The sequence below is a fragment of the Crinia signifera genome, chromosome 11 (genome assembly GCF_055691185.1).
Source record: "Crinia signifera chromosome 11, ASM5569118v1, whole genome shotgun sequence".
NCBI lineage: Eukaryota > Metazoa > Chordata > Amphibia > Anura > Myobatrachidae > Crinia > Crinia signifera.
The window spans coordinates 40,225,867-40,252,914 of NC_139227.1; the positions used below are offsets into that span (position 1 = coordinate 40,225,867).

General features: G+C 45.9%; 1 protein-coding gene across 1 annotated transcript in view; it reads left to right on the forward strand.

The window, feature by feature from the left end:
• ITFG1 (integrin alpha FG-GAP repeat containing 1) overlaps positions 1–27,048 on the forward strand; it is a 159,760-nt gene that overhangs the window by 34,555 nt on the left and 98,157 nt on the right. The window contains exons 7-8 of the mRNA XM_083164991.1: positions 14,468–14,529; positions 16,864–16,948. Of these exons, the coding sequence (XP_083021117.1) occupies positions 14,468–14,529; positions 16,864–16,948 (147 nt within the window). The remainder of the gene's footprint in view (positions 1–14,467; positions 14,530–16,863; positions 16,949–27,048) is intronic.

Below are 27,048 nucleotides of genomic sequence, written 5' to 3' on the forward strand. Positions count from 1 at the left end.
CTCATGGATATCCCTCTATCTTGTGCCTGGCTCTGTCTAAACTGGTTTACACACTATGGGGGTGATTCTGCCCCACTCAGTCCGGGCCAAATTCGCTAACCCATCCGATATTTGTGGTTTGCACAAGCGTGAATAGGTGAGGGGTGGGCAAGGGCCCTATATTCCTGAACAAGCTCAGCACGACAATATCCAAGATACTCTTCTGCCCCCTCTCATTGGCTGCTCAGCAGTGGGGCTATAGTACAGCGCTGATCCTATAGACACTAGATTATAATAATACTACTCCGCCAGACAGAAACCGTCTCTGTAATCGCTCCATTTATCTGCATTTACACTTTAGATGTTTGATAATAAGGGAGGTTGCCCCATGGAGGAGGTTTAGGCTTCGGGTAGGATCAGGGTGAACAATGAGAAGTCTTCTAGAGTTCTGAATTGACCTTTCACCCCGGTGATCTTACTAATAAGCAGGGATCGTATCTGACTACAGCTACCACGAGGAGTGCGGCATCTGCTTCTGACTGGTAGATATCTTTGTTGTGGGACACAGGGAGCTTCCTTCGGGTGAATAATCACAACATGAAGAAGACCTTTCTTTTCATACAACTCCTTCAAGGATTTAGGTGCCACACTCCATACACCTCTTTAGGTGCATTCTGGGTAATGATGATGTGGGCTTAATATACAGTAACATAACTTACGGGAGAATTTATGGGTCATGCAAACATTCACTTACAGCTTCATGGCTTACAGAACCCTGCTTCCTCCTGGTCGCCTGAGTGTCTGCCTCCCCAGGACTGCTGGTTTAATACTAATCATGTCCTCGTCTACTGCTGATCTAGTCTGAAGGTCTACAGAAGGTCGACATGAACAATAGCACAGCATATATGTTATGTTAATGGACCCTACACACATAGCGATGTGTGTAGGGCGACCTAGCTATGCTAGGTCGGGCTGTGCTGCGCCGCTATCAGAGCTGACAGCCTTCACACGGAGCGAGCTGTCAGCTCTGTGTGCTAAGCGAGCAGACAGCGCCAGTGTTCTCCGGTGGTAGAACCCTGCCGATGCCGAGATTGATGGACACTGTCCATCAATCTCGGCCAGCGATAAAGACGCGCAGGGACGCGCATTGCTGCCGATATAGTCCCCACACACACACCGAGGTGAGGGCATTTTCTAAGCGACTTTGCCAAACTAAGCAAAATCGCTTAGAAAATGCCTTAATATCGGTATGTGTGCAGGCCGTATTGGTGTTTACACTCACTGTTCAAAATGCTCATAATGTTGACATTTTGGAGGTCGACGCCAAAATGATATGCAGCTGGGTTAAAAATAGAAAGGTCCATATCAAGGAACGCTGGACCGAACCAGTTCCTTTGCTGCAATCTCTGGTATTGTGATGAGCTTGTAGTATGCATCCTCATACAGCAGTGCCTCACCCGAGAGATGCGGGCAGGGCGAGGTTACAGCCTCTTCTCATGGTCTGGGGTTGGGGTAAAACCCTGAACAGTCCAGACCATACCACAAGGCTGTTACCTCTCCCTTCCCACCTCCCCGGTGACTTCGGCTGCACCTCCGGATATGGGGGGTATGGAGACATGCACTTCAAGCTCCACAGTGACACGTTGCTGCAGAGATCTGGTCTGGTTCCGGGGGCCATATCATAACGATTTTTACCAATCCCGTTTATTTTTGGGCAAAAAAAATAAATTCTGTTGACATTCTGTTGTCAATGTAAAAATTTTGACATTTTAAACCATGTTGACATTTGTAAATGTCAATATATTGTCGGTCAACTTTCCAGTGCACACCCTTCCTCTGTGTATAGATGATGTGTACAATTTATATTTAGTTGTGTTTTTTCCGGCTTGGAAATTGCAAAGCCGAGATTTACTTTGTCACGGACAATCATAACAATTGTGCCACCGCTACACTTAAACTACATCTCTGAGTGCCCCGGCGTGACGGGGATTTACGGTCAAATACAGCTATATTTATTCTCTCGCCTTTCTGTGGCAGATTTCTCAGCTTCTGGTTCAGTCTTACAGGAAAATGTAAACATACTGTATTCACCGTCTCTACAGTGCCGAGAAGATTGCAAGTAATTAGCTTGCTGGGAGCAGTTTGTCCTTTTCAATTACGTGTGGCGCCCCAGTGGCGGCAGAGAGATTCAGTCAGTGAAAACACTTGCAGTTTTGCAGCATATTGTTCTCTTGGCTTTTTGGGGCTACCCGGCAATTTCTGTTCAGGTGACATTTCTCTTTTACGCAGTTGCCCAATACATTCTCGGGCCTTAATGCCCCCTTGCTGGTTCTCTAAGGCCTGTTTTTACACTGCATTATTTCCAGGGACCGTGACCTCCAGAGCAGACACATTATTACCCAGACCTTATAGCACATGCCCTGAAAGGGCGTATTTTATGCAGCTCGCTAGTCTTGTGATGGAATACTACAACTATTTCTATGCGTACACCGTTTACAATATTTTTGACAGGAAGTAGGCGTCTGGGGGGTTGAAACCGGCCATTTAGGGGGTGTGCCTAGGAAAACAGTGGGAGTGTCTGGGAGAACACTTGGCTTGCCTGCGCGGTTTTTGTGGAGGGTGTGTGACATCAGCACCAGTCCGTATATGCCTTTTTCCATCGCACCAGTGAGTAAGTCCTGGGCTATGCAGACCTGTGATGACTGGCGCCCAGTGTAAAATCATACAATGGTGATCCTGTAACGATGGGTTTTGGACATTATTGCACGGCTGTGAATGTATGTGTAGCTGTACACATCCATACGCACAGCGTGCACATTGATTTGCAAGTTGGGATTTCACACTAGCGGGTCAGTATCTTAACTGAGCACTGGCCACTGTGAATTTGCACCCGTGCAATCAGGTCTGAATCGTGCCCTACATGTGCGGGGGAAATGCGTTGTCATGCTTTAAGTAACAACAAAAACAAAATAAATTGCAGATGCACTCTCTAAATACTAAGCACAATTATACTAGAACAGAGTTAATTAGAGATGCTTAGGGAGGTATTCAAGGTCAGGGGCACGGCTGTCGAGCAAGCTCGACAGCCTTGCTCCTGTCCCGTTCTCGCTTTGCTCGACTTGAGCTCGGCGGTCAGGATTCAATGTCCCGGCCGCCGAGCGGCAAGAAAGGGGCGTGGCCGCGAGCTGAGGATGGAAATAGACGAGCTCCGGCCGGGAGCTCGCCTATTTCCGGCTTTTCTCGGCAGAACCCCTGTTCAATGCTGTCAGGGAAGACATCATTGAATAGGGACCCGCATCCATCTCCCCCATCGGGAGATGGCTGCGGGAGCACGACAAAGATTGAATACCCCCCTTAGTATAATGTTGGCCAAATATATGGGCCCACCAACCGTGACCAGGTGACCTCATCTGGTTGGTCCCTAACATTAAGGTTTAAGTCCAGCAGGACCCACCTGATGTGTTCATCTGGTTGCGGTTGGTGGGTCCGTTGTTGTCCAAATTTACTCTCTTATATTGCAGAATTCATTTTCAATTTTCTAAATAGTAGTGGTAGTACATGACCATGGCCAACATCAGCTCAGTGTGGAGCTGAGGCTCGAACTCAACGAAGGGCAGTGGTGTTCTGATGGAGACTGAAACTTATTACGGCAGGCACAAGAGCGAGATCACACTGACCGTTTAAGGAGGGAACGTCCGATTACAAAGACTGTGTATTACATATTAACCCTTTGAGTACCAACATCTCCGAGAGATGTGGGAAATATCCGTTATAAAGGCCAGTGTCGCTCACATTTGTTTTATATAGATTCAAATAAAAAATGTTGTGTTAAAAATAGATAATATTTCCTATAGAAGGTAACATTACAGGTCATTCTGATAAATCAAACTGTTTGCTTGGCAATTCTCATACCTATTTTGATAAATTAACTTGGCACTCAAAGTGGTATATTCAATGCCAGGGGCGAGTTGTGACAGCGAGCAGTGCTGCCTCCTCGCTGTCAGTATTCAACTGACACCCCCTGCATATGCCTATTCCCCCTTGCCCCATTTTTGGAGCGAAGGGGAATTCGCGCACGTGGCCGCAGAAACAGCGAGACTCGCGGCTAAATACAGTGGGCTCCCTGCATTAGCCGAGAGTCTCGCTGTTTGGGGGATTACTCGCCGTCCTGTGACAGCGAGGATTCTCCCGGAATGTTGAACACTGTGAGCAGCCGGCGAGGGGGTTAAACAGTGAGAATCCCGCCGTTTAACCCCCTCACCGGCTGCATTGAATACGGGCCAAAGGGTTGAGCATGAATGAATATTCACAGGTTCCTTTCAAAATTAAATTTGCAACAAATATGGCTGCAATAGACAGTCACAGGTCATGTTAAGGAAGAGGCGAAGGGCAGGCGAAGCTCAAAGTGGGCATTACAAAGCCTTTGCTCACTACATCATCTGACTGTTAGCCATGGTATCACAAACTGCATAATGATCAGTCCTTAATAGTATTCCGCACATAGCCTGGCACAGTAATTTCGCTTTAATAATTAAACCAATACTCTTTCATGAGATTACTACTTTCATCTGATTATCTCTGTAGTCTGAAAATGAGGTCAGTTACTGAACCAGTACCGCGCATCACCTTGAATTGAATTCCATCTTCCCATAGTATCTGGGTCAGACCTGGACCCCCAGCCACAGGTTAGTCACCAGATGACGATCCTGCTGTCAGTCTGTGGATATGGATTCCAGTCTCTGTTCCCATCTGTGGCTTAGTGTCTGCGTATCACTGGACTTTTACCTCCACACTTCCAGAAATTCTATTACTGCGCTGTTGGCGGATATCCTATCTAGTCCTCTGATAAGTCAGAATAATTCCCCATGTGAAAGTGAGACCATTTATTCTTCAGCTGCGGCATTGTGCATCGATTTCCATAAGACACTGTGCAGCAGCAGTCCTTGAGCGTCTTTGTCTTGTCGCAATGCCTTCCAGCCGCGTTCTGTGTTACCGCTCCATCCAGTTAATATTGGGTTTGGGAAATAGATGCTCTCTTATCTGGGTAACTGGAAACTAAACATAACCGTGTATGGGTTGTAGAGAGCTGTACAGCCGCCTTCATGAATGCCTTTGTGTATCGGGGGCTGATTCTGAGATGGTCGCAAATAGGTATGCGGACGGCCCTTGCGTATTTCAGAATACTACGTATACACCAAAGAGAGGTAACGGCATATGCATTAAATTGGACTTAAGCACACTGATCCCGTGAATGCATTGACATGGAATCATAAGGATTGGTTGGGATCGTTTGTTCTACAGCAAGTTGGTCGACATGGGTCTAGGTCCACAGGTCATTAGGTCGACACAAGCATTAGGTCGACTGTCAGAAGGTCCACATGGGGTTTTTCACAGTTTTTTGGCCCGAATGTCGACACCGTCAACATGGACACAGTTTCCAGTGCTCCGTATCCCCTCGCTTCACTCGCTATGCTTCAGGCACACTATTTTATTCTCCCACCATGCCCTAGTGGATGGTAGGGCATGAAATACCGCCTGTCGGCACATGCCGGCTCCAAAAACACTGAAAAACCCCATGTCTACCTTTTGACTGTCGACCTAATGCTTGTGTCGACCTAAAATTATGGACCAACTTGCTGTAGACCCATTGACCGTATCCCCTAAGGACCACCTCACTACACCAGTAATTAGCGCAGAACTGATCTGTGTGGCGGCGATGAGCTGTTATTTTTAAGCAGAACTATTGCACCCCGCATGCTAATGACTTCTAGAGGAAAGAGCATCTGCATATGCACCCATCTCAGAATCTGCCTCCATATTAATTCCTCTAGATGGAAAGCTCATACAAGCAGGGCCCTCCCTCCCCCTGGTATTTACAGCACTACCGAACCATTCCAGCACCATATAAATAAGAATAGGTGCCGTCTTGATCGCGTTGTGATATTAAATATCACAGTACTGCAGATGGCGCAAATTTGCGCACAAATGTCCATACATGGCTGCAGCTACACCTTTTGGTTCTATGCATTGCGCACTAGGTGTTTTGCACTGTAAGGTGTATTGAGGATAGGTATATGCAGACACCTCTGTGTAAGTCATTAAACACCTCATCTCTATATATAAAAGGCTAACTACTCCTCACCTCTATGAGATGGAGTACCGCAATTGACCACTAAAGGCCACTTGACAGACAAAATTACTCCTTTGTGTGCTAAAAGATGTCCTAATAGAAAGTGATCCAATTTTTGCAGGTACATTGATCCTTTTCAAACTTGCTATATAAGGAGAGAGGGAGCTTTGAAGACAGAAATTGGATGTAGGAGCAGATAGGAACTGGAGGGGGGGGGGGGGGGGGGCTGGAGAGTGTGGACTAAAAGCTGTCCCATCCCAAAGTGAAAGTACATTGCAGATGCCTTCATTTTGTTAGGCTTTTAACTAGTACCACCATTGATGCCCCTGCTGGATAGGCCTTAATATTCATTCACTCTGCAATGGCTGCTTCAGTTCAGTACAGTACAATGTATAACTTGTCGACTTTTACTTCTTGAACAGCAGCTGGGAAAACGTACCGCCTTGCCTTAGCGTGGAAGCCGCTCTCATTGTGTTATGTTTTGCCAGCTGGAGCTTCAGATTAAAGTGAAAAGATCAAAACTTTCCATATTTTATGCCTTTTCCTTTCAGTGCAATAACAAACTGAAATCATCGGCGCTCGTTTTCTCTGCGCGGTGCGCCTGATAAGTGTGCCAGCTGTCGCCTCGTTAGCAGTTGTGTGTCTCCGAGGGCACCGCCAGGATATCTATTATTCTCTTCAAATTAGATATTGTGATTTGTATTTTAAATACATTTCATTAGAACGTTTGCTGCATGGATAGTCCGTAAAGCACACGGCTATGTTCCTAGCCAGTATCCCGCTTCTAAAGGACGAATCTGCCGCCTGTGTGTCCTCTCTCTCTCTTTTTTTGCGGCCTTCATTTGGTTGAGGCGGCTGAGGAATTTCACGCGAAAAATATAATCTGCCATGTACGTCTGTGACCTTGGTGCCGATTCCTGTAAAAGACTCTGTGCAGTGGATAAAACACATTCATTCTTTCACGCCCCGGCTCCCAGGCTGAGCCGTTCCTTCACCTCGCGTTGACTCTGCAGTCTCAGAGAATATTTCTTTATGAAATTGGAATGACCGGGGCAAGTGTCCTCTATAATAACTTCCCCGTCGTCGGCCCAATCTCACTGTCTACTCTCGCTGTGATAGAAGATAGTCAGGAGCCCTGGAGAGTGACATAACTCATCCGGATTGTCTGAGGCAGCCAGACATTTCATTACATGGGGTTTTTTTTTTTTAACTTGTTTTGCTCTGGTTTTCCCAACTGAAATAGGTCAACATGGACTAAGGTCGGAAGATTGACAATGGGAATGTCGACAGTCAAAATGTCGACATGAGTTTTCATGTGTTTTTTTATTGTCAACACAGTCGACATAGACACTGTCTAAGTGTACCGCATCCCCTTCACACTATTCTGTGCTGCCTCCATACTGTAGTGGATGGTAGGGCATGAAATACCATCTGTCTGCATGTGTCGGCTCCATGTGAGAAACTCATGTAGACCTTCCCGTTGTTGACCTAATGCTTGTGTTGACCTATTTCAGTTGTCGAGGCCTGTCGCTTCATTGGTCGTCCTAATATCTGTATCCCATGATAAAGGTCGGCAGGCAGTAGGTCGACATTGATTAAAGGACGACAAAAGCTAAAGGTCACCATGGCCCCCCAAATTAGTGTACTGTGTACACTTACAATGCTACGCTTGGCACACTATTATAGTCTCCCTATATGCCGACATGGATCGAGAAATAAGAACAAGTCAGGGTAAAAAAAAAAAAATCATGAAAAACTCATGCCCACATTTTCATGTGTCAACTTATCGTTTTGACCTAATGACTGTCGATGTAAACATTGTCGACCTATAAACCGGAACCAAAGTTAGGTATCTGGACTTTTGGTCATCAGTTAAAAGGCTGGCCACTAATCGTCGACATGTGAAAAGGTCAACATGATCATAGTTGACTTGATATAGACATGAGTTGTTCATAATTTTTTTTTTTTTCAGATTTTGATTTTTTACCATCCACAACAAGATAAAAGTTTACACCGCAAAAATTTTTGAAACTTCATGTCAATTGTTTCATGTCGTCCTTTTTTCCATTTTTACCTTTCAGGGTCTAGACACATGACCTAATGAACAACATCCGTAAAGTAACTATTTATTATCATGTAGTGAAAGCGTGTGTATTACTAAGCTGTATAATACACATGCTGGCATGTAACTATACCCATCGGATCCTGTCACACCCCTGCAGAAGTCCGCCGTGTTAGGAAGGAGGGGCTTCTCTAACAGAGCAGCAAGTGACTGGCCGTTGGCGAGGGGCTGGGCCAGTGATGTCACAGTATCTTCAGCTATGCTCTTAAGCTGTAAAAGATTCCCATTGGAGGATATCCTAATGAAGTAGGAGGAGCTTCAGCAAAGTCTAATGAATTATGGGGGTAAATATTGTACTCCTGTATACAGAGGAGGCCTGTGTACAGCAACCATATATCAGTCATCACATCCAATTCTCTGGAGCACGTTCATGCAGACATCAGCAGTTCTACACCCCGTAATAAAGCCTAGACATCAGCACTTCTAGTTCATGTGTGATGTACTGTAATTGTGTGTCTCCGCTCTGTTCAATACCAATAGTGTCTTATTTAGTGTGACATCCATCGCAGAACAGCTGCACTTTCTCTGCAGCTCGCTGGGGCCGCCTGTAAGAAACGTATTGTTCCTCTGTGGGGATTTGTAATGGAAATTATTTATCACTGATCCATAAACTGCAATTTGCCCTAATGCTGAGATATATTCAGGACAGTAGAGCGAATGGCTGGGTCCAGGTACTATTCAAGGAGCGGGGACTAATTGCAGGAGGCGTGGCCATGCACCCTTAATATAAAATACAGGAGAAACTTTAAGCACCTCCCTTGCCACACTGCAGCTGCCAGGTAACGGGCCCCCTCCAACAGATCTGGGCCCAGGTAATTAGTGCAGCCCTTCTGATCCGATACACACGGGACCGCACATAGGGTCAGAATTGGAGATAAAAAACACGTGCAATTTGCCACTGTTTAATCCGATCCCTCTGACGGAATCTGATAAGAGCCTAGATCATACTACTGTCTGGCCACCTTAAGAGTTGGGGTCACAGATATGCTAAAAAGAATTTCATTGGATGCTGTAAAATAAAGATTTTTTAAATAAATACCCCTTTTTGTGGTTGTCCGATGAAAAGTGTGACCTGATGCATAAGAAGTGCCTTAATAGCGCCAGATTATATGACAGCGGCCCTACTAAATTCTTTGCACCTTTCCAAGTTTGGATATGTGCCTGGAAAACAGTATACCCTTTTCACATTACACAAAGAACCCGGGTCAGATCCGGGTTGGTCACGTGTCAACCTGGGTCGAGGTGCGGTGTTAAAGAATCACACCGAATATCCCACGTCGACCAACCTGGGGCGAAATGTAATAGGGTGCGATTTTTAGACTAAAAAAAAATCGCACCAAATCGCACCTTTAAAAATCGCATTTTTTGCCGCGAATTCGCATATGTAATGAGATGCGAATTAGCGGCAAAAAATGCGATTTGCCGCGATTTGCCGCGATTTTTAGTCATGAAAATGTGCGCATTTTCAGTCATGAAAATGTGCGCATTTTCATAAATGCGATTTTGTTCCAAAAAAAAAAAGGAAAAAAAAAAACAGCGTGGGGTCCCCCCTCCTAAGCATAACCAGCCCCGGGCTCATTGAGCCGGACCTGGGGGTGAATTTATGAAGCTTGGAGAAGTGTTATCTATCCCCATAAAGAACGTTATGAGCAAGGTGATAATGGTTCAGCCAATCAGCTCTTACCTGTCAATTTACATATTGTAGCTGATTGGCTGAACCATTATCACCTTGCTCATAACGTTCTTTATGGGGATAGATAACACTTCTCCAAGCTTCATAAATTCACCCCCTGGTTCCAAAAATACGGGGGGACAAAAAGCATAGGGGTCCCCCGTATTTCTGAAACCAGCCCCGGACTCTTGGACCGGTCCTGGTTCCAAAAATACGGGGGACAAAAAATCTGGGGGTCCCCCGTATTTTGAAACCAGCACCGGGCTCCAACAGCCCGCGGTGTCATGCCACAGCCGGGGGACACTTTTTATACAAGGTCCCCCGGCCAAAACATGAGCACCGTGGCTGGTCAGCCTTGGACGGGGTACCTGGAGGAGTGGGGACCCCCCCAATAAAGGGGTCCCCCCCCCCCAGGCTTCACCCGTCCAGGGCTGAAGCCCGGGGCTGTCACCGGCGTCCGTGGCCAGTGGACGCCGGCCTGATAGGGTTAAATCCATCATACATATCATTACATTGCTTTTTACCGGCGAACTACAAGTGCCAGCAGACCTCCCCCGCATGCTGGGACTTGGAGAACCACAAGTCCCAGCATTCGGGGCATTAATGGGCCCGCTGGGACTTGTAGTCCACCTGTAAAAAGAATGTTTATAAAAAACACACACACAGAGAAGTACAAGTTTATTACACACACACCTCAATTTTACACCAGCATACTTACCATTCCTGGATCCAGCGCTGGTCTGGCTGCTTCACAGCCGGCTCCCCCCGCACTGACAGGCAGCGGGGAGAAGCGGCTGTCTCCGTCGCTTCTAACAGCCTCTGTAGCGCTGTCCGAGTGCTACAGAGGCTGAGAGCGTGATTGGCTGAGCTACAGTATGCGTCTCCATGGAGACGCATAGCTCAGTCCTTAATTGTAACTATAACATTATATTCTGCTATCTTAGCTAATTGCATTCAGTCTGTGCTTTCAGCCAAGTAGTTCTATCATCCGACACAGTCCTTTCCGTTGTCTGGGTCGTGACCAGCTGTTTTCTAGTCTCCCTCTCATATGCACATCTTTTTATATTTCGCCGTATTCCAGGGCAGTAAAACAAAAATTCTGGCAGATGATGCTAAAGTTTTGCTGAAAAGCACAGAAATAATATTGAGCAACGCAAAAAAATAAAACATATGTCGGAACCAATGTAGAAGTAGGTACATTTAAAATGATCAGAAGGTGCAAAGCTCCTTTTAATCTCACGATATTAAAGAAATGCTGGAACCGGAGAACGCAATGAGTTCTATTAATATTCTCTATGCTTTATGAAGTGTCTCAAAACCATTTACTTAAACCCGATCTTCGCTTCCTCCTATTCCAGAGGATTAAAGTGGTATTAAAATTCAAATCAGACTGGTTATCTTTTTTTTTTTTTTTATATAAAGAACTTTCATTTACATTATGTATGTTAAGTAAAATTGCTATTATGTTGTCATTATGTTAATGTAATGGTAAAAGCATCTCTTGGAATGGCTTTTATTGTTCGGCTGCACCTTGTTTTAATTAATTTAGTTCCTGTTTTAATTAGGCTTTCAATTCCACTGATGTTTTAAACAAAACCTTCCTTTATTGGCAAGTCCTTTTACAGTAGAACGGTTTGATTAATAGCCATTATAATCCCCGTCACGTGTGTAACTGTAAATGATAGGAGCCCTCATCCATTCGCTGCCGGGTCTCGCGCACAGATGCACCAGCGACTGGCATTTCCAAATGTCAGGGGGTAACGCGGTTAACCTCTCCTTGTGCTAAGTGAAACGTCCACAATGATGTATTGAACGCAGTGGCAGAGATCAGCGGACTCTTGTCATCTGCAGTTACTGGCTCCTGCTTCAAAGAGCCCTTTCCAATAATAAGGGGGGAGATGTACCAAACCATGGGGAGAGGTATAGTACTAACCAAACCGCTTCTAAATGTCAAATTACCGGATGTATTTGAAAGAAAAGATAACGGGAGTTAATTGGTTGGTACTTTTAGCGCTCTACTTCAGGGGTTCTCAAACTCTGTCCTCATGACCCCACACAGTTCACGTTTTCCGGGTCACCTGGCTGGTGCGCAGGTGCATTCATTTCTCATTGGCACATTTTAAGAGATCCACAGAGTACAAAACATGCACTGTGCCTGGTCCTGAGGACCGAGTTGAGGACCTGTGCTCTAATTTATCCATCACTAAGATTTGATACAACTCTCAAGGGATAAATTTATCAAGTCACGAATAAAAGTAAAGTAAAGAAGTTGTTTGTAGCAACTAATATGTTTCTGTCATTTATATACAGTAGCACCACCTGTAAAATAGCAAAAGTTGTTTGATTGGTACTTTACCACTCTCTGAGATTTGCTTATTATCCCTGTTAGTGATATATACTTTCAGACCTTACTGTTAATTGGTTAGTATGAATGTTTATCCATCCTACTGTACAATTCCACATGTTGTAGTAGTATTAGAATTTTTGGTATGGTGCCACAAGGGTTCTGCAGCGCCAAACAATACATAAATGAGCAAAAAAAAAAAAAAAAGAATGAATTCAGGTACAAGGCAATTTAGGACAAGTACATGGTTATATAAAGACAGTTGCATCAGGGGACAGGACACTGTGGGCCAGATGTATCAAGCTTCAAAAAAGTGATTAAGTGGAGAGTGATAAACAGTCATCCAATCAGCTCCTACCTGTCATTTTTTTTCAAACCCAGCGTATAGCACTGCAGTTAGGTCCCGATTGGCTGTTTGTTTATCACTCACGCTTGATACTGTACATCTGGCCCTGAAGCGGTTACTAAGGTGGCCCAATTACTACATGTCGCAGTTAGGGCTTGGAAGGGACACAACTCCAATGTTGTGCTGGCACCTCCCCAAATTACATGACCATACCCACTCCAGAGAGTCTCTTTATTACTATGGAGCTGCATGGTCACTCAAGTGTTAAAGGGCACCTGTCATTCTTAATGGACAGAGTCATGATGTGGTTGGGACCGGTCACCAGGAGCCAATGACAAATCTGAAGCCTTGTGACAGCATATTGTGGATATTGGACTTGGCCACAAAACCACTGCCTCCGTTCCACAGCGACGCCGGAATACATTGCTATTGTTCTGCTTATTGTACACTATGTCTGGCAGCAAGGTTTCCCATTGAATAATAAATTCAGTGTCACTAGCTGCTTATCCTTATGATGTCCCAGGTTGTTCTATTATAAGATCACTGTATCCATGTATATCATCCTCTCTCCGTGAACCTATACACTCCTGCTCAGTGATCTCTGGTGGGAGTTATACAGAGACAGAGGAGCACAATGGAATTACAGAATCTCTCCTGCTCCTTCATGCGAGCAATGGATGATATGTCGCTGACAGTTCTATGGAAGGCCTCTAGTCCTACTGATTGCAGGATAATTAAACCCAAAGGCTGCTTCTGCTGTACTCTGGGCAGAAGGTATCATGGGAGTTGTAGTCCAGCAGCTTGTAGAAAAGCATAAATACAGCTCCTGTCCATCCGACAGAACATAACCGGGACAGGTCATCCAAATGATGGATTCACGGTATAAAACATGAATGTAATAGGTGGGTCATTAGGTCAACCCGTTTTAAGGTTGCCATGCATTGGGTCGACACCTGAAATAGGTCGACATGGGTAAGGTCAACAGTGAGGTTTTTTCCAAAATATAGTGTTTCTAACCGATCTGTATTTCATGCCCTACCATCCAATACGGCATGGTGGGAGAATAAAATAGTGTGCCCGAAACATCGGTACACTTAGAGCAGTATTCAATGCCGTCGGCGATGGGGGGTGTTGGCAGTGATGGTCTTTTGTTTTTGGCCATCCTCGCCATTTAACCCCCCGAGTCGGCCGCTTACCCTATTCAATGTTCCAAGGGAATCCTCACTGTCACAGGACAGCGAAGTCCGCGGCTAATGCAGGGCACCCGCTGCATTAAGCCGCGAGCCACGCTATTTTGGCTGCTGCAAATGGCATATCAACCTTGTTGTAAAAACCCAGCAAGGTGGAAATGGTGAGCGGGTCATCAGTGTCTCGTCCGACCCGCTCACGGTGACGCGGGGGGGCACGACCCGCTCACGATGTGCACCGTGAGCGGGTCCGATCCGATGGCGACCTGCACCCGGCTGTATGGTCGTCATTCAGATCCTACCTGCAGCAGGTGGGATCTCGATGACGACCGACCGACCCGCTGGACCGCGCATCGGATCGGTATCGGTCCACGCCAGGACAGAAAAGGGCCCGATCACCACACAATCTACATCCAATTGGTCGGAATTGGATCTGGATTGAGGGGATCGGGCCCTAGTCGTCCTGGTGTGTACCCAGCATGTCCTGACAACCCGGCTTCTGTGTCACCGGGATTAACTGTACACGTCCCAGAAGGCAGACACAGGTGACTTACCTGTCCGCCAGGGACCAATCCGTGCCACTGTTGGCGTTTCTGTTTACAAATGTGCCATAATCATACATGATATGTTTTGTTTTATGTTGGGTCAATGATTCATTTCCAGAAACCTTTTTCTTTTTTACTCTAGATTTGTTTCTGACCACTGTGGCAGATAACAAGGACGTTCAGTTCGAGATCTGGGAAAACCAGGTAAGAAACCGAGTATGAGTGTAATAATTGCAGCGTATATACATTGCCTAGCGTGAGGATCTGAATCGAGCCCAAAAGGAGGACATTTAATATGACTTCTGAATATATTTGCGCTGTGCTATTAAATAAGTCTTTTAAGGCCACTTTGATCCTCGCCTGGGACATCAGGAAGAAATGGTAAACTGTCAGCCTCCATTCTTCTTGTGTTGGTTCCTGTGACTGACAAATAGTGCAATTAGTCTGCCCTAATGTTCATGTTAACAGGGGCCCCGCTGTGCAGTCAGCTGTCAGAGGGAGTGCTGGTTCTCCACTTGCCAGCATGCTGGTATATGAAGATAAAGCGTTTCCGCAGGACTCTTTTTTTTTTTCCTCAGAGCCAGGACGCTCTGGATTTTTTTTACGTGCTTCTGCATTTTCATATTTTTTTTTAAGACCCACTCCATCTCCCAAACAAATCATAGCCCCTTGAAACATGTTTCCCTGCGGAGAGTTCTCCTGATTGCACGGACATTAATCAGGCCTAGGTAACCAGAAACACATTCAGTTGTGGGAAACTCAAGTGAGCCTGATTATATAACACTTGTGAGGCTGCTAGATGGGTAAATCGCACATCAGTGTAGTGCTCCTCTCGCCAGACAGCCCTGCAAGACATCTCAGAGACATCGCTGAAAGATGGAAACTGGAAAATGTGAGATCGATTGTGAACACAGAAAAGAGACGTTTTACCCGCTTGGAACATTATTATAGAACTAGCTTCTTATCCTGAATTAAACCTCGATATCTATATTTATCTATATTTTTATATATATATATATATATATATATATATATATATATATATATATATATATATATATATATGTGTGTGTGTGTGTGTGTGTGTGTGTATCAATCTATATATATATATATAAATATATCTCTAACCAGCAAGATTGAAACCGATTATTTTGCTTTCACTTTCTGTTAAGGATTAATTTGGTCCATCTAGTGGCCTCAAGTGGTTACTGACGGTACTTCGCGTGAGGAGTAGTTAGCCTTGTACAGTACATCCGGAAAGTTTTCACAGCACTTCATTTTATCCACATTTTGTTATGTTACAGCCTTATTCCAAAATGGAATAAATTAATTTTTTCCCTCAAAATTCTACAGTGAAGTGCTGTAAATACTTTTCAGATGCACTGCATGTATGTGAATATAGACAGACATACTGTGTGTGTGTGTGTGTGTGTGTGTGTGTGTATGTATGTATGTATGTATGTATATATATATGTATGTATGTATATATATATATATATATGTATGTATGTATATATATATATATATATATATATATATATATATATATATATATATATATATATATATATATATATATCTCTATCAGGGTTGCCTACCCTCCCGGAATGGCCGGGAGGGTCCCGGAAAGAAGGGCTACCCTCCTGCAAAGCTGCCTCGCTCCCGCGACCCCCCGATGTAGAATCATATGACAGTGGTTTCCATGGTAGTCACATAACACTGTGCAGATACCTAAATCTTTACTGGCTGCCTGGTGAAACAGACCATTGAGAATTGTAATTACCAGGTTTCTCCTTTTATAGCCCAGCATAGTGATATAAAAATGCACATATCATTTTTGTTTCCATGGAACTTAAGTGTTTGCTCAAGGTGAGCATATAGGTAATTATGGTTCCACTAATTGCACTACATTTACTAAATGATGATGATTCATCATGAAACGTTATGTAAAACCTGTGGAATATTCAATCTGTTATTTCTGCATCACCAGTAATACCTCTACTGGCCAACTCAGACAACGTAGACTCAGACCAACTTTATTTGGTTGCTGTGTGTTACAATTTGTGCCTTTTAATCCATTGTACTATATAGATGTATTAGTGTTCCTTGTGGAGGTACCCATTATCCCGCTGTGCATATACCGGTGTATGATTGTCCAATGGGGGTTAATCAGACCTGACCGCTACTGCGCAAAGTTTCTTGGCAACTGATTATCGAAAAACCTTCCCCCCGCACACGCACACACAAACACTATGGCTGGCATTGGAAAGTGATTATGAACTTACCGATGTCGGCCCCTTGCCGTTTCCCATCGCTGTGTACGCATATACATTGCAGGAGGGTCAGAATCAGGGAGGGTGCTTAGTTATCGTTATTCAGCGTACACACTGGAAGATATTACAAACAATGTCGCTCATAAGGGCCAAAATAAGTGATATTGTTGGTAATATCGCTTAATGTGTACGGGGCATTAGGGGTCATGTCCAAGATTTACTTTTCTTCCTCAACACTAATCTTGTTTATTTTGTTTTGTTAAAGGGCGGCAACTTCTCAGATGTCACCTTCATCCACACAAAGCCTAAAGACGCTAAGATCATCGGGCAGTCCGTCTTTGCTGATTTTGGTAAGTGAGCTTAATCGCACAAAACATTGTGTCTTTCCATGTACGGCGTGCCGATCTGAGTGCTCGCTGATCAAGCCTACTATATTTATTACCATAATCCTAAGAGAAGGACTAGGAAGAGTAGTGTTTGGACACGCCCACTGAGACGTGGACACGCCCACTATTACAGCATTGTGGTGGTCCTTTCAGAGGTTCCTTAATTAATATGCATTGGAGCATTCAATAATATCTTAGTTTTTAACTTTGCTTTTAAATATTTGGTACGAACATTTTGAAGTCCATAGTAAAGGGGACCGTCAGAAACTGAGGGACCTTTTGCAATCCTCCTCGGGGTTCCCAGGCAGGGGGAAAGTGGCGGCTGATCGTCAGACGTTTCCGCCTCGCTGCACAGAATTTCAGCTAGAAGGATTGAATTATATTTTCTTGTTGTTGCCCTGAAGTTGTTATGAAAGCGAGCGACTTCTAAGAAACAATTCCTGTGCGGATGTCGGCTTTCTCTTGTTTTAATCTGAACCTTGACAAGTATGAGCAGAACACCGCTAAGGTCATCCCGGGTGATAGATTGTGTGTGTTATTACGCACCGCCTTCACTTTATTGCTGCAAATGATGAAGTTCTCCTTCACCCACCAAGTTCCCCTGTAAAGTGGATGAGGGGAGAAAAACAAATCAATGTCTGGCGCGTATCAGTCCTCCTAATGTAATTTCACCAGGACTCTTTACCCCGCACACACATTCTGACAAACAATTGCTAACAAAATATTGTTGTGCTGCCCATCTGTCTCCTACAGCCAATATGTTATCATTATGGTGCCACCTTTATAGTTACCAACCTGTGTGTGTCTGTGTCATGAATGGTGTCATCGCCCAAATGCAGTGACAGTATATAAGGACCATTCATTATCTGATGAACGTCCAGAAAGGACTTGATCACTGAGTTCTGCCTTTCTAAAAAAATAGGGCCTTATTCAAACCTGTTGGCTAGGCTGCATGTAATCACAGCCTAGTGAACAGATAAACATCGCCCTGCGGTGTGACTTTCATTCAGCTATCCGACGATTTTGGGGCAGGTGCTGACATCACAACAGCCGCCCGCTCCAAGCAGGCATTGTCACGCCTGCGTTAAAGTTCTGTTTTTTACTGTGAAAAAAAAGTCTCTCTCTGACAGCTGAAGCACTACAAGTCTCACAAGCTTGCACCCTATTCTGTGCTTTTTTACACCAACGGACTGGGTACACACTGGAGCGAATCCCCATTAGTCTGTAATGCCCGTACACACTGGAGTGAATCCCCATTAGTCTGTAATGCCCGTACACACTGGAGCATATCCCCGTTAGTCCGTAGCGCCCGTACACACTGGAGCAAATCCCTGTTAGTCCGTAACGCCCGTACACACTGGAGCAAATCCCCGTTAGTCCATAATGCCCGTACACACTGGAGCGAATCACCATCAGCCTGTAATGCCCGTACACACTAGAGCGAATCACCATCAGCCCATAACGCCCGTACACACTGGAGCAAATCCCTGTTAGTCCGTAACGCCCGCTCCAAGCAGGCATTGTCACGCCTGCGTTAAAGTTCTGTTTTTTACTGTGAAAAAAAAGTCTCTCTCTGACAGCTGAAGCACTACAAGTCTCACAAGCTCGCACCCTATTCTGTGCTTTTTTACACCCACGGACTGGGTATACACTGGAGCGAATCCCCATTAGTCTGTAATGCCCGTACACACTGGAGCGAATCCCCGTTAGTCCGTAACGCCCGTACACACTGGAGCAAATCCCCATTAGTCTGTAATGCCCGTACACACTGAAGCGAATCCCCATTAGTCTGTAATGCCGTACACACTGGAGCGAATCCCCGTTAGTCCGTAACGCCCGTACACACTGGAGCAAATCCCCATTAGTCTGTAATGCCCGTACACACTGGAGTGAATCCCCATTAGTCTGTAATGCCCGTACACACTGGAGCATATCCCCGTTAGTCCGTAACGCCCGTACACACTGGAGCAAATCCCCATTAGTCTGTAATGCCCGTACACACTGGAGTGAATCCCCATTAGTCTGTAATGCCCGTACACACTGGAGTGAATCCCCATTAGTCTGTAATGCCCGTACACACTGGAGCATATCCCTGTTAGTCCGTAGCGCCCGTACACACTGGAGCAAACCCCCGTTAGTCCATAATGCCCGTACACACTGGAGCAAACCCCCGTTAGTCCGTAAATGCCCTTACACACTGGAGCAAACCCCCGTTAGTCCGTAAATGCCCGTACACACTGGAGCAAACCCCTGTTAGTCCGTAACGCCCGTACACACTGGAGCAAACCCCCGTTAGTCCGTAACGTCCGTACACACTGGAGCGAATCACCATCAGCCTGTACACACTAGAGCGAATCACCATCAGCCCATAACGCCTGTACACACTGGAGCTAATCCCCTTCAGCCCGTAACGCCCGTAAACACTGAAGTGATGTTAATGAAAGCTGGAGCGATCATGTTCTTCATTCGCATAATACAGGTCCCTGACGCTATCGTCAGGTTTGAGGTGCAGCACAGTAAATCTGACAATGTCGATAGCACCGTGATCGTGCTGTCTGTTATGCACTGAATTGAGCCATTGGTTGCCTGATCTGTCGATTCAGGCCGACCTATCGCTCAGCGTTTTCACAGCTTCAGGTCTAGAGGGCAGTTTTGTTGTTAAAGAGTGCACATGTCCAGTTTGGGAAGGGGTGGGTTGTTTTTCTTTAGGGGGCTATGCATTCTGTTCCCAATTTTCCCTCCAAATTAGATTCACCGTATTCAATCTCCACGCTGTTTTTTTTTCTGGATGAAAAATCAGGAACTGACGAACTTGCAGCGAATTCTGATGTTTCGGTGAATTCCTGGCCGTGTTCGCCCATGCCGATTCGACACCCCCCAAAAAAATGAAACGGCATGGGCGGAAAACTACACAAAAAGGAGCGATAACGACTGTGATTGAATACTGATGGGCGAATCATTGCCCTTTTTTTGCCTGGAGAAACAAACCAGGCGAAAGATATTTGAATACCCTTAGGGGTATATTCAATCAGTGTCGGATTCATTCCTACATTCTTTTGTCGGAATGGATCCGACACTACCTATTCAATGCAGCGCCCGAATCTGAATGTCGGATTTGGCCACTGATTGATGCTTATCTGACCGGTGCCGGGACCGGGTGAGCGTGTCGGCAGAAGGTGGCGGTATGTGGCCAGAAGGCGGCGGTATGTGGCCAGAAGGAGGCTGCTCTCACCCAGCCCGGCAGCGGGATGGGTGTGTGATGCAGGAGGCTAGCGGATGGGAGGACGCCGCCGGGTGAACTGCTGATTCTCACCCAGTGCCATCCTCCCTGCCTCAATCTGACTTTTAAAAAGTTGGATTGAGATGGTCGGTAATCAGATTTGACCTTGTTTCTGACAAAAGCAGGTGGATTGGCAGCTATTCCGCCAGTCCACCTGGATTACGACAGCTAGGATTGAATAGATCGGAACCCCTTCTGACCTAGACTTGTCGGAAACTGCCGTCTTTTCAACATGACTGTAGTTCTGACTGAAATTGTATACCCCCCTTATACGGCCTACACACATGCCGATATTAAGGCATTTTCTAAGCGATTTCCTTAGTTTGGCAAAGTCGCTTAGCAAATGCCCTCACATCGGTGTATGTGTGGGGGCTATATCGGCAGCAGTGCGCGTCCCCGCGCGTCTTTATCGCTGGCCGAGATTGATGGACAGTGTCCATCAATCTCGGCATCGGCAGGGTTCTCCCACCGGAGAACACTGGCACTGTCTGCTCGCTTAGCACACAGAGCTGACAGCTCGCTCTGTGTGTGGGCTGTCAGCTCTGTGTGCTATGCGATAGCGGCGCAGCACAGCCCGACCTAGCATAGCTATGTGTGTAGGGCCCTTTAGTCTTTAGCATAATTTTATTTTAAATGCTCAGCAGAGAAAAACATTCACATATTGGCCTTTATTCAGATCTTACCGCAGTACAAATTTGTTTGGCAAATGGGCAAAACCATGTGCACTGCAGGTGGGGCATGTAAAATGTGCAGAGATAGTTAGATTTGTGTGAGTTATTTTGTTTCTGTGCAGGGTAAATACTGGCTGCATTATTTTTACACTGCAATTTAGATTTCAGTTTCAACACACGCCACCCAAATTTAACTCTCTCTGCACATGTTAGATCTGCCCCACCTGCAGTGCACATGGTTTTGCCCATTTTCCAAACAAATTTGTACTGCGATCAGATCTGAATAAGGGCCATTGTGTTGGAAACTCAGACCTGTGAATTTTGGCTGCATTTCAGTTTGTGTTTTTATTACGCCGTTGCAGCGTCTATCCATGCTGACCCTGTTTTTATATCTGAAAGCCTCTTTCAGAGATCATATTATATCCTTCATACATATTCTACCTATCATTCTGCTGTGTGTATTCTTCTCCCACTACAAAAGGCTTTGGCCCAGTTGCAGATGTGTGCTGTCCACATTTACCACAACCACACTTAATTATATGCTGTAGACCTGCCTTCCACTGCTCTGTATACTGAGAGCAGCCATAGGGCGGACATTTGCTGTGTTAATTCCTGGTGGGAGATATCCCTCGCCCGCAGGGAAGATTCATGCACGTAATCAGTGGGATAACACTGTAAGAAATCTGAAAATGTCAGCTAAGCTGACAAATTATATGGTAAAATATGAATGTATTCACACAGAGTACTTTATAGCATTCCCAATTATATACATCAGTATGCATTACACTTCTCTTTACCTTCTTACTGCAGATGTGGAAACACCTTAAAAGTAATTATACAGCCCACAGGTGCTGATATTAAGCACAGAGTATTTAGTACAGATTGCTGCTAGAACTCTCACATACAGTATCTCTGGTTTGCGGGATGCGCCCTTAACGTCTAGCCCCCACTCCTGTTTTCAGTCTAAGCAGCCATTTTGTTTGCTGAACCATCATTCAGACAATCCGCTCACTAGGAGCAGGTGACCTCACCGTGGCACAAGGCATGTCATGGAATTAACTGTTATGACATCCATACACATATAAGGAGGATCAAGCTTGTGGTTCATTTAGAAAGGTTTTACTAATTTCCTGTCTGTAACTCTGTAGATTGACTGTACAGTGAGACATTCTGAGATTTACTAGGTTAACGGTTTTCCCCATGCAGCCTGACCCAAACCACCTTGCTAGTGCCTAAACATAACCACCGTACCCTGCTGTCTAAACCGTATCCCTCCGCCCCATAGCCTACCTCCTTCTAGATGCCGAACCATTACCTTCCCCCAACCCCCTGCAGCCGGTTATGGTATAGCGAATCGAAGCTGTCTAGATCCTTATGTTATGCTTGACAAACCTTAGTTGAACTGTCTAGTGCCTTGATGGCTTACCTTGACACTCCGGATGTTTTAAAACTACACATCCCAGCATGCTCTGCTTCAGTTTTGCTTGCTATTTTGGCCATGCTAAATCTGATGCAGAGCATGCTGGGATGTGTAGTTCAACAACAGCTGGAGTTTCAAGGTTAGCCATCAAGGGTCTAGTTAGAGGCCTAAAGATATTAGACCGCGTAGTGTTCATTGTAGCATCCGCTATCTTTGAAAACCCATGCAGTTCCTCTTCCCTGCCTGGGGTGTCGCTGTCTGCTGTGGTGTTTCTAGCACAGGACTGGTTTCCATATCAGTGCTGATATACAGACTACACTGTGCTAGAAGCACTACAGCAGACAGCGACACCACAGGCAGGGAAGAGGAACTACATGGGTTTTCATAGATAACGGGTGCTAGAATGAACACTAACCGTGTCTAGATCTACCACAACAGAAGTTAGACGCCAGTGTTCGATCAATGGGAGCGCAGTTGATGGTCACATGGTGACATGAGTTTTTCAAATTTTTTCAGTGACGAATGCCACAGGTGTCCCCGTGGGCACGGTATATGAGCACAGTGTCACCTTGCTGCGCTCTGCACATGATTATAATCTTACTCTGTTTACTTGGATAGCAAAGTACGTTCCTCTGATAGGAATGCCGGCTGATGGGATTCTGGCATCCTGACCTGCTTCAAGGTTCAGTACGGATGCCGGTGCTGGTATACAGATTGCTACCATCCTGACTGAACCTTGCCCCTTCCTTATCCATTGCGCCCCCCAAGCCTTCCACCATATCACACACCTGTCCCCATCAGCTGCTCACTGTCTTATCTGCTCCAGATACCTTGGCTGTGTATAGACAAATATTTTGGGTGAAAGTTAGTATTAGGGTAGTCATTGGGGTTAGGGCCAGTTGGGGAATGAAATCTGCATGTTGACATCGTAATTGTTGACAGAAAATCAGTGTCAAACTGCTAAATGTTGAGCAGATGTTCCGCCATACTGTGTAAACGGCCAGAAATGTGCAACGATGTCCCTGCGTGACCAGACCAATAGTCATATCCGTGTCCCTGACTGTGTCATGTCTGGACTGTGCTCCCTGTGCTTCATATATGAATATTTCAACTTAACGTAAACCCCGTGAACCAGTTGGAAGAAGTGATCGCAGTGGCCGTCCCGCTGACTGATATTATCATGCTTGATGTAACATTTTACTTGCAGAGAAATATAGTACCGGTATATTTTCCTCAGGCTGCGGACATTTCCGCCATCCGCTTATCTCATTGATTAATGGCGGCAGTATAATTACTTTGCACAAAGCAATAAGACTTTGCAGCCATGAAGTTTATTTAAAGAAAGCAAAGTCTTACAATGGTGACTCTATGGGGCGTGTATGTAGCTGTCACAGCGGCGTTGGTTAGTATTGTGCTTCTGTATCTTCTGTCTGGCCATTTCTCACTAGCAATTACACTTTACAGCAGCATTACAACCATGGTCAAAAAGTTACACGGATGGTGTAATGGTTAGCATTACTGCCGCACAGCGCTGAGGTCATGGGTTTGATTCCCGCCATGGCGGTAACCGTGTGGAGTTATAGTCTCTGCGCTTGCATGGGTTTCCTCCGGGTACTCAGACTTCCTCCCACAACCCAAAAATATACTGGTAGGCTAATTGGATGGCAATAAAATTACCCCTACAATGTCTGTGTGTGCGCGTGTATGTGTGATAGGGGATATAAATTGTAAGCTCCACTGATGCAGGGACTGATGTGAATGTTTAACTATTGTGCGCTATATACATAACTGGTATATTTATTTAAAATAAATACATGTAATGCTTTAATCATTTTACAAAAATAAAGGACTTACCCCATTGTCCATACACCTAACTTCCCTCCCCCTGGTGCTTAACCCTATCCTCCCCTCCTGAAGCCAAATCCTGATTGACTCCATAGTGCCTACCCCTAACCTCCCCTCTTGCAGCCTAACCATCCCACACCTCGGCTGTGCAGTCAGCAGCTATATTCATTCCACCCTCTGTGCCTATCTACCACCCCATGCCTGCCTACCTCCTCCTGCCTACCACCCCATGCCTGCCTACCTCCTCCTGCCTGCCTACCACCCCATGCCTGCCTACCTCCTCCTGCCTACCTCCTTCCTCCTGCCTACCACCCCCTGCCTGCCTACCTCCTCCTGCCTAACACCCCCTGCCTGCCTACCTCCTCCTGCCTACCTCCTCCTGCCTAGCACCCCCTGCCTGCCTACCTCCTCCTGCCTACCACCTCCTGCCTAACACCCCCTGCCTACCTCCTCCTGCCTACCACACCCTGCCTGCCTACCACACCCTGCTTGCATACCACCTCCTGCCTGCCTACCACCTCCTGCCTGCCTACCACCTCCTGCCTACCACACCCTGCTTGCATACCACCTCCTGCCTGCAGTTTAAGAGCATCGATGGTTGCGATTCTCCAATGCTTCTGACCCTGCTATTGTGATGCAGAAACGCCCGCCACCCCCACCCTTGTCCCTCCCCCTGAAAACCTCTGATGGTCAATTGGGCAGAGGCATTCACTATTCTCCACTGCTTTCACAGGACCCGTTCTGCACATGTGCATTGCACAACCATCGGTGAAACTGCGGATTGTATCATTTTATACGATCCAACCTGAGTTAGCCCCTATGTTCAGTAGCAATGATACTGTATCTGGAGTTACTACAGTTATTGGTCACAAAGTAGCAAATGGTCCTAGAGAAATACCTCTGTGTAACAACCTCAGTCTTCTATTCTCTCTGCTAATTCCCCTTCCCCATCTCCTATATAGACTGGGGTGAGTACCTGGTTGTTATGGGAATGGCACAATCTGCTGTGTTCGCAGTAATGGGATTTTCCTGGTAAGCACTGCATCACCCATCCATTAAGCAGAGGACGGTAATAGGGCTTTGCCTTTACGCTGATGGGTTTTTGGTCCTTTGCAATTGTTGAAATGTACACTCTTATTGATTCTGAGTCCTAACCTTAATCATCCCTCTCTATTATCCAGCACAGAGCTACAGGCATTGGCAGTGACGTGTGTAGTATATATACATAGTGACAGATGCCTATATAGTGAGGGTAACTGCTTTTACATACATCGCCTATGGTAATTATCTGATGGGGGTTATTCAAACGACCTGGAGTCTTAATCACAACGTTAAAACAGTGGGGGTGATTCAGCATGGATTGCAAAAGCAACCTCCTCCTTTAATGGATACAACCATGCTGTACTGCAGGTGGGGCAGATGTAACATGTGCAAAGAGAGTTAGATTTAGGTTGGTAGTGGACTTCAAACTGATATCTAAATTGCAGTGTAAGAATAAAGCAGTTAGTATTTACCCTGCACAAAAACAAAATAACTCCCCCCAAATCCAACTCTCTGCACCGGTTACATCTGCCCCACCTGCAGTGCACATGGTTTTGTCCATTAGAGATGGAGATTTTGATTTTGCAAGTCAACCTGAATTAGGCCCAATATGTAAATTGGCCATATCAAGAGAAAAAAGGCTTCTGGGATAGCTAGTGCTTGACTGGAGATAGTGCTGATAGTGCTCTCTCAGCTGCAGACTGTTTTGCCCTTGTTGGATCTCACAAGTGCAGGCTAAGGCTTTCAGGTTTTTAGATGGTAAAGGGAACAGAGAGTGACCCTGGTGGGAAGGATGTACAGGCCATCCAAAAGTCTGCATTACCCCTTTTGCACCAAAAATCCCGGATCCGACCCGGTATTTGGAACAAGGATCCAAGCCAGGTCTGATCCGGGATTTACCCCATTTACACCCACAGTGTAGACGGAGGTGGCGCTTGGAGATGACATAATCTCCAAGCACCGGGATTGCGGTCATCCCCGCCGGGACCGCTGCAGCCCGGCACCCAAGGTAAGCTGCTGGGCTGCCCCCGTGCACTCCCCCCAGCCGTCGTCCACGGGGTGAATGGATGCCGCACACAGGCATCCATTCACCTTCTCTGCTGCTGCCGCTGCTGTCTGCAGAGTATAGCAGATAGCAGCGGAGGCTGTGTGTGCCCCCCGTCCAAACTGCGGACGCTGTGGTCCACAGGTTGGACGTCCCCCATTCATGTAAACGGGAGCCGGATTGGATGACCCAGCGTACCCGTTTGCACCGCCCTCTACCCAGGTCCTAGCCGTGTTCTAGAAGTCCCGTGTAAAGGGACACAGCGTGACCCATTTACACCGCCTCTGACCCGCCAATGTGGAAGTTGGGTTCATGTGGAAGTTGGGTTCGGCGAAGGCCTTCCAGACGCCTCACCGGCTACCCTGCTCCTTGTCAATATGTGTAGGGCCTCCTGCCCCTGTCACTGTATGCCTTTTTCTGGATAATTTAAGGCCACAAGACCAGCCCCCGCATCCACGAAAACACTCTGTGCTGCTGTGAGCACCCCCAAGATCTAATTGGATTGGGATTTCCCTAAATTTAGCTTGGGTACAGAATGAATACAACATGGATACTGGCCTGAATGACAAATACCTACAAGCAGGATAATTAGTATACCAATTTTTATCTTGCTGTTCCTATTGTTAACCATGATGGAATAACATTAGTACATCTATAGCATTCCTTATGTTCCCTATGTACTTACACAATTATGTGCCACCCCGCAAGGATGTATTTGTTTGGCAGTACGTTCGATGAAAAGCTTTTTCCTTTAAGTGTATT